General features: G+C 36.5%; 3 protein-coding genes across 4 annotated transcripts; all 3 read left to right on the top strand.

Annotated features, from left to right (window-relative positions):
• Positions 1 to 365: 365 nt before the first annotated feature.
• Positions 366 to 1,611, top strand: LOC105314826 (keratin, type II cytoskeletal I-like). The gene is made up of 3 exons (XM_011409210.2): positions 366 to 474; positions 522 to 707; positions 755 to 1,611. The coding sequence occupies exons 1-3, from the start codon at positions 405 to 407 to the stop codon at positions 1,609 to 1,611; spliced, it is 1,113 nt and encodes a 370-aa protein (XP_011407512.2). The 5' UTR covers positions 366 to 404.
• On the top strand, positions 1,385 to 5,340 carry LOC109587685 (uncharacterized). 2 transcript variants are annotated; one of them, XM_020003905.1, is made up of 8 exons: positions 1,385 to 1,714; positions 1,748 to 2,080; positions 2,131 to 2,254; positions 2,400 to 2,465; positions 2,512 to 2,756; positions 2,857 to 2,989; positions 3,043 to 3,172; positions 4,284 to 5,340. In XM_020003905.1, the coding sequence occupies exons 6-8, from the start codon at positions 2,915 to 2,917 to the stop codon at positions 5,300 to 5,302; spliced, it is 1,224 nt and encodes a 407-aa protein (XP_019859464.1). In that variant the 5' UTR covers positions 1,385 to 1,714; positions 1,748 to 2,080; positions 2,131 to 2,254; positions 2,400 to 2,465; positions 2,512 to 2,756; positions 2,857 to 2,914; the 3' UTR covers positions 5,303 to 5,340. The 2 variants fall into 2 exon arrangements, with proteins under 2 accessions (XP_019859464.1, XP_019859463.1); XM_020003904.1 differs by having other exon boundaries at positions 2,131 to 2,319; positions 2,364 to 2,420; positions 2,466 to 2,756.
• LOC109587680 (uncharacterized) lies at positions 5,338 to 7,406 on the top strand. The gene is made up of 4 exons (XM_020003901.1): positions 5,338 to 6,162; positions 6,210 to 6,243; positions 6,293 to 6,562; positions 7,310 to 7,406. The coding sequence occupies exons 1-4, from the start codon at positions 5,338 to 5,340 to the stop codon at positions 7,342 to 7,344; spliced, it is 1,164 nt and encodes a 387-aa protein (XP_019859460.1). The 3' UTR covers positions 7,345 to 7,406.
• Positions 7,407 to 8,496: the final 1,090 nt, after the last annotated feature.

The following is an 8,496-nucleotide window of genomic DNA, read 5'->3' as shown; positions in this document are numbered from 1 at the left end:
TAATACATACATGTACATGTCCATGTGAATTCTCTATATTATGTAGTGTTAATTAATAATAATTATAAATTGCTATTGTTTAATGTGGTTCAATGTGGGAATGGTCAAGTTACTTGTTTTGTTTCTCTCTAAATTTGACAAAAAATTGTATAAATACTTCAGAGACTCGGCTAAACATTGTACTTTTATTTTATTTTGCTAACTTTTATTTCATTCTTATTTTTATTTTCTCTCCAACTTAAACTAATATTGTTCCTTACTTATGCTATTTTTTAATAAAGATTTTTATGTACTAAGGATAAATACTTTTAAAAAAGTTTTTTAAAAACAATTTTAGAGGATTTGTAGTAATAAATTTTTTATTATTGTAGAGAATACTAGTAATAAAGAAATTAAAGCTAAATATGCTGCTAATGAAAATATCTTTATTTGAGATGGTGGACAAAAAGATGAAAGAAATGGAGATTGTTATTGGTTAGTGTTACTTAAGTAAGTAAATTCATACAAAAATTAATGTATAGAAGACCAAAAAAGAAAGTTACAAAAAGCTGAGAGGTACTTTAATGAAAAAGATGAGATAATAGCCAAAATGATGAAGGAGGCAATAACAGCCAAAAAGAAGGAGGAGGCAAAATCTGTTGAAGATATCAGGGTAAAGTCTGTTGAAGATATTGGAGTACAATTTGATTACCTAATTCCTTTGATGGGTAAGATATTACAGTATGTTAATTTTTATAATGTTACACATTAATAGATAATATGAATTCTTTGAGTAGTGTCCAAATAGCAGAGAAGAAAATATTCTCAATTCAAGGAGACAAACCTCAATTGATAAATTGGGAGGATTTTGGTTTGAGAATTGGTATAGAACACTGTAGCTTATCTCCCTCACAGACAATAGAAGTAGCAGTCATTGCTCTTGTAGGAGGGCAGTTCCGATTTTCTGATAATACCATCCTTGTCAGTGCAGTGTATGCAGTATCACTCTCAAAGCCTCTGCTCAAACAGCTCAAGTTAGAAATACAGCACTGTGTTGATTTAACAGGACAACCAGATCTTTCGCCATACTTAAAGTTTGCAGTTGCTCCATTAAACACACCTAGTCTTCCTTACCAGTTCACATTAGTAGAGGGAGGAGAGTTTAACTCTAATAGTGGATATGGATCCATTGAACGTAAAGAGTTTTCGTTAGTATGCATACTGGGATTGATATTAGTATCTATGATTGGCAATGAGAGAGGAGGAGAAGGAGGCGGAGGAGGTGGGGGAACTGAAGGTGGAGGAGCTGGAGGAACTGCAGGAGGAGGAGCTGGGGGAACTGCAGGAGGAGGAGGAGTTGGGGGAACTGCAGGAGGAGGAGGAGGAACTGAAGAAGGAGCTGGGGGAACCGAAGGAGGAGGAGGAGCTGGAAAGACCAAAGGAGGAGAAGGTCAGCAGCAACAAGGAGTAGATATAGTGCTAACTCAACAGCAACAAGGAGGAGTACTGACAGTACTAAACCAGCAACAACCACTAGTAGTTAATCAACAAACCCAGGATCAACAAAGACAGCAGGTACAAGAAAGGCAGGAAGAGGAAGGAGAGGAACAAGAAGGGAGGTTGCAGTCATAGCAACAACCAGAACCACTGGAACAGCAACAAGAACAAAGAGATTGTCAAGATGGGCAAGAGGAACAGAAAACTGTTGCTGCTGTGCCTTGTACTGAGTCTAATAGTAAACTCATATCATAATCAACTAAATTTTTAGGTATAGTTTACACTAATGTACAGAGGAGTATGGGTTATGCTGGACTGATGTGCTATGAGGAGAAAGGTTTAGAAGATTTAGTGACCTTTACTGCAGCAAAAGATTTGGATGCACTCAAGCAGGCAACAAAATAATTATGACTATTATAAAAATTTAATGTATTGATTATTATTTTGATAGTTTATTAAACGGAACCACTCCAAAGCTGAAATTGGACCAAATATTTACTTTCATTTCAAGTTTCCTTTTGATTACATTGAATTAAATCTTGCTGCACAACAGAAGACACCAGTCACTGGATGGATGGTTAGTCCTCATACTGAACCTAGTAGAGTAAGTTTGTATTGCTATCTTATAGTTGTATATCAATTTTTATATTACAGTTATATCGAGAAGCCATAAATAAATTTGGTGATAAGGAAAATAGTGATCCTTCATCTTGTCTTATATCAGTTTATGGATCACCTGATGCTGTACCTTTTCTTAATTATTACATACCACTAGTAGGTATAGTTGAACCTTATAAATATTAATCATTCATAAAGCACGGAGAAATTTAACTCATTCAACAAGTAATTGATATTATTGTTTTAAATTAACTTTCATTTAATTTTAGATCCTAGTAGATCTACCTCCTCTTCCTCTAATATAGGTGTTGGAGAAACTAGTGACAGTAATGAGTAATGATGAGATATTACACTGACTTTTGCTCTGTTAGGTATTGACATTAAGAGAGTTACAAAAGTTATTGATGATGTTCTTAGATCTTATCATGCTTCTCTTACTCCTCTTAAGACGTCTCTTTCAGATCTTGCCAGTCAGTTATATTCAGCTGGTCTCATTGCTAATGAAGTAAAAGAAACTTGCTCAATGGAATTGTTCATCACTGAATTCAAGAAAGGCCTAAAATTTAAAAGAAAGCTAACTAATGTGGAGGAGCACTGTCAAAAGTTTTTAAGCTCATTCATTGCTGTAAGAGGTAGTTATGCTGCTGCAGCAATAGATTTAGGTAAGGCCTGGATTGAAGCTATTAAAAGGGAACTTGGACTTGATTTTAACATTAATTTTGATATATAAATTGTACATTTTAATTTGTTTGTAATTTTCAGTGTTATAATTATATAATGCCTGTTTTGAGGCGGGGCATAATGAATTGATCACCGCACCATGACTGATGCCAAGGCCAAGAGCAATTTTTCTTACGAAGTTTCGTCTCAGGAAACACGCTATCTGGATGAAAATGTATTGGTTTGAATTTTAAGACTATTGTTATTATTATACTTTTATTATAATAGCCGCAACAGAGGCAAAGGGAGAGGTTTGTCTCGGGAAAAGTAAAGCTTGCCCGCGAGCTCGCCGGGAAGGAAAGAGCACTGACTCTGAAAGAATCTTTAAGACAAAACTACACCCAACCTCCACCTCCAGGTTAGTAAACTAAGTGTACAACTAGTGTCACAGTCTGGACGAACTCTGCCACAAATTTGCTTATTAACTTGTAAGTCTTAAAAAATTGCCGTCTAACATGTACTGTCAATTTTTAATCAAAAGCATGGGCGATTTGACCTCTTGACACATGCTTTCAGCTAGTATTACAGCGTCAATGTAACGTCAGGACTAGCATAATATTGTAAACTAGCCTTTACCCTGTTTAGCAATGAATTATTATACATGTAAATGGCCCCGGCCACCATTTTATGACTATACCGTATAGCGGAAAATTTTCGTGGCCCAAAATTTTTGTGTATTTCGCGTTTTTTCAAAACCCATGAAAATAAAATTCGCGAAAATCAATTTTATACGGTTTAAGATGGCCGAATTGTAGAAAACCACGAAAATTAAAGCCACAAAATTGATTTTTGGACAGATCCACGAAAATTTTGGGCCACAAAAATTTTCCGCTATACGGTACAACAAATGTGGAAGTGTTGCCAAAGGAGCATTTTTATGTGAGCCAGAGCTTGCATTCAAAAGGAAAATATTTGAATAGTCACTTTTGAGTTCATCTCTGTTAACATCTATCCTACAACATTGCAGCTTGTTTTGATATTCATTGCTAAACACTCAGTGGTGGGAAAGTTCTATAGTATACTTTTCTTATGAAAGTTTGCATAGACTAGATACACCTGGCATGTGTTATAATATCTACTCTATAGTGCAGGTATATGTAGTTGATGTGACATAAGCGTGTGCCTACGCACACCCAGACAATTCATCAGTGCATATTCTCAGATTGTGCATGGTGTAGTAAAAATAAAGTAAAAAGCAAATGAAAAATGGTTGCATTTATTTTGCCATAGTCTCACCCCACAAAGGGGCAGGGCGAGACTAATTTTGCCACTGCACCACTTGTAGTCCTTCTACCGGAGGGATGTTGCAGTCAATCCTTATCTACATGTATAATGTATCTGGTTACTGAAGCTTTTGACACTTTGTAAAAAAATTATTTTGTATTGTAACCTATATTATTATTTCTGTTGTTAGCCATAAATTGGCAACACTTGGCTGATTGAAGCAATAATCAATATAATTTGTATAGGTGATGAACTGCTTGAAATAAATTCGAAATGGTTGATAAATGGAATGCAAAATTCTACCATAAAAGTCAAGGTTATGTCAATGCTGTTGATCAACTGTGGGCTACCAAACAGCAGCAAAACCACAGCATTAAAGAAGCTCTTGCAAGCAGCTTCAAGTTTGAAGGAAGAAGATGGTATTGGGTTTTGCCATATGCTCGCTGCTCGAAATGAGCTTGATAATAAGATTGTGTTCACACAACAACAACAAGGCTGGGGATATCCATATGCAATTTATGCCGGAGTGGAGCGCATGGCTCGATTATCAGGCAAAAGAATCAGAGTCTCTTTAGATGATTTCTCTGGATTCTCTAAAGAAGATCTAAATGAGCATTTAATGGAAGTTATGATGGACCTTCTTGAGGATGATCTCAGGAAGCAACGTGACAAGTTCACTGGGTCTGAATGGGATCAAAGTCACACATGTGGGCTAGCTCTCATTAATGTTTGGGATCTTGGTCTTAACAAGATACCAACTTATATTCTTTCACATCTTGCTGGTCATCTCTACAATAGTCATGTTTGGATGTTTCTCAACTTGCTTCGTGATGTCGATCATCTTTATGAAGTTCCTGATATTCCAGAGAATCGATATAACCCATCACGTAATGATAAGGAGCTGATAATGAGGTGGAGATCACGTATTCGTTATTTTATTCGTTTTGCTAAACTTGCTTCAATGAAAGGTGGATATCATAAAAGAGTTTGTGACGTAATTGCTTCCTACGATGGATCAACAGATCTTGAAGAAAAAATGAAGAAATTAAAAGTTGCTATTAGTAATGTTTCTAAGCAGTTGCAGCTTCAAGATCTTATTGATATGGAAAACTTTGAAGTTTTTCACAATGAAGAGATTGGCCCTTTGTATCACCTTCTAGAAAAGAGAATAAAAGATGGCCTGGAATATCATGCTGAAGAGGTTCCACTTTCCTTCATGTTTCTTCGAAGTTTTTTTATAAGAAAGATCAGCTTTACATTATGAAAGAGGAATTACAGGCATTATCAAAAGAGCTCAATATGAATGATTCTACGTTTCAAGAGTTTTGTCGTTTCTTCACTTCATTTGGGAGCATTATTGATGTCAGTTTGATTGCCCCCTCTTCTAATTTAATCATCTTGCAGCCAGTTTCATTTTTGAATAGGCTAGATAAGCTGTTCTATTATTCTTCTGATGACCCCATTGTTACTAGTCATGGATTTGTTAGTAAGGCTACAGCAGAAGCCATTTTTAATGAAAAGGACGAAAATGCATTCATTTTCATGTCATTCCTTGAGTCCTTACGTATGGCTACCAAGATTTTACCAGGCCAAGTTAGCATTAATCAACAGGGCTATTACATTCCTAATATTTGTAATCGCCTGCCCCTCCTGCAGTGCAGTCCTACTTCACTTCATCTGGTCCACGACATGAATATTTCATTGTCTCACTTTAAAGTCTCTTTCACTGCCAATTTTTTGGAGTCATATCCCAAAGCTCAACTAGATGTATCCCAGACCCCTCACATTAATGTGACAAGGTTTTGTTCTCAGTCAGACGGTCTACTTTTTGAGCTCGTTTATCTCGGGGATATCATTGAGTTTCGTTTTTCTGATCTTGATAAAGAGCTGTTGTATGACGTCTGTGAGCATATCATCATCAAATGTCATGAGATAATGAATGAAAGTGATGTATTATATAACTTTGCAATAATGTGTGAAAAGCCTGAATGTTCCTGTAAGCTTCAAATGGAGCGCCATGCTCTTCCTTTTGAAAAAGATAAATGCAAAGAATGTGAATGTTTTGTTGCCATGTCCAGTAAAGATAAGGATAGGATTGAAGTATTTAACTGTATATTAAAAGAGGTAAATTTAAGTACATACTTGTTTTTCTGTTTTATGTTTTCATTTAGTATAAAATTGATAAGAATAAAATACTTAATGGAGGTATGTAGGCCAGTAGTTGTGTATAAGTGTATCAAAATTATTTTTGTAGATTCTTTCTCATCTGAAGACGCTTCTATTGTGTCAGAAAGATTGACTGAGCTATCAGCTGAAGGAGCCAAAGCTGTCTATAGTGACTTTATGGGAACAGCCTCAGATAAAGACTGGAAAGACTGGAAGGTCTTCATGCAAATGATACTTACCTGGGAAGCAGTGAATAAAGATGCAAAGAGACAATTTTTATCAAAGCTTCGGTCAATAGATTTAGCTAACAAGTCAGATGCTGATAAAATACAACAAATTGCTGACAGTCAAATCAAAGGTCAGTTTGTATTTAGCATGGTAGCATTTTATAAAACTTAGCAAGCAGCATTTGAGCTAGTTTTAATCATGAAATATTATTTCAATGTCCTAGATCTTAGATTTGGGCAATGGGGCAAAATACAATAGACCTCTTTAGGCGAGAATTAGTTTGTGATACCGTATATACAAAGAAATAATATTGAACGGATTTTTGTCCGCCATGTTTTACGTCAAAGTTATGCAGAGTCCCAATGGCTGATGTGCAAAGTAGAGCTGTTTTGCCAATAAAACTTTTGTTGTGCTGAACTCAGGACTATGAGAGGCTTCATATCAACTGTTCTTTACTATAGCAAGATATTTTGAAGACTTAAGAAGTCTAGGAGAGCCAGAACGATCAGTTCTTGACTCTCTGTCACAGCCCAAAGAGGAAAGCAGGCTCATACAACAAGAGTATTGCACTATACTTCCTAGGTTGGCTCTCTTGGCATCTTTCTTGACTCTAGAATAGTTTTTAGCTTCAAAATGTAGTGACCAAGATCTCCAGGACACAGAAAGCACTTGCTGCTTGACGTAAAACATGGCAGCCAATTATTTTATGTGGGTGTATACCCTAACTGAGATATAATGATATTCATTGCAAAATTAATGATATTCACAAGCTGCTACTTCTCGCTGAAAGGGGTCTATACCAGCACATACTCTTTGATGTATTGTTATGTTTTTCCTTTTTCAGTGATTAGTGTTTTAATTATGATGCTTTAATTAGGTTATTACAGAGACAAGTCAGGAAAAAATAATTAATGAATGCTCAAGAGCTATACTAGATCTATATTTCTATGCTTAAGCTTTTTGAAATGCTTTTATACTTGTAGTTTTTTTCATAATTATATTTATGTAGAAATGATTATATATAAGAGCAATGTTACAGCATAAGTAATAACATGACTGGTAACAGAAATAATTACAGATTCTGGATTAACTCTAATATAATTTTAACTGGTAATAATTAATTATTATGAATGACCACACCTCTATGACTAAAAATGGCTGGGTTTTCCTTGTATTCAAACAGCAAGGATACTGAAGGATTGGTAAGTTACTGTGAGTGTCTGATGTAGTTTAAAACCAATTGTTACTTTAAGATAGCATCAACTCATCACGGTATGGACAGATGTGCATCGTTGCTGAAAGCATTGCTAAGTCCTACAGAGGCGTATTTAGGGGGGGGCTGAGGGGGCTTGAGCACCCCCCTCAGGGCTGGGCTCAGAGAAAATTACTGAACTCCTGGACTCTTGCATCACTACCAAGCCTCTTAACAAAGTTATCTAGCCCCCTTATTATGATTTCAGCAGTTTCCAGTGCTTTAAGGAGCAATCAAAAGTACCAGTAACATAGCAGTATGCTTGAAATCGAGCTTGAAATGATCTTGGCCCCACCCGTAATTGACGAAAATGCAGGAAAAGGCCGTTTTACCGCCGTAAGAGTGGGTGTGGCCAAAATTGCGGCGCGCTTCGCGCGCCCTCAACACCCTCTTTTTCCAATTCCTAGATACGCCCCTGTCCTACACACCCAAGAGTTACCATGCATGATCCGTGAATGATGGGTATCAGGCCTGGACCAGGTTTGATTCTATAACGGTCCAGCATCAACGGCCATCACTGCTGAATCGAGGCTGTTGTTCTGGCCTGGACCAGTATCTATTTCAGTCCCGATGTAGTCATAGCTGATACAGTAATGTCTGTTCGTCAGCACTGGCCCAGGCTGTATATCAGTACTGGATCAGATCGATGCTTTTCAAGATGGCAGCCCCGCGTGGACTATCTGTCATGTTTTGTTAAAGAAAATCATCTTGATCTGACTCTTTAAGAGGAATCTTGTTGGCTGTATACACTAGGGCTAAATCACTGGATGTTATGTGAGTACCGTGGACTACATTAAATGTTATACTATTTT

The sequence above is a fragment of the Amphimedon queenslandica genome, unplaced genomic scaffold (assembly GCF_000090795.2).
Source record: "Amphimedon queenslandica unplaced genomic scaffold, v1.1 AMPQUscaffold_12481, whole genome shotgun sequence".
In the NCBI taxonomy this organism is placed as follows: domain Eukaryota; kingdom Metazoa; phylum Porifera; class Demospongiae; order Haplosclerida; family Niphatidae; genus Amphimedon; species Amphimedon queenslandica.
The sequence above is the reverse complement of the archived record's forward strand: the minus strand, read 5'-3'. Positions and strand labels throughout refer to the sequence as shown.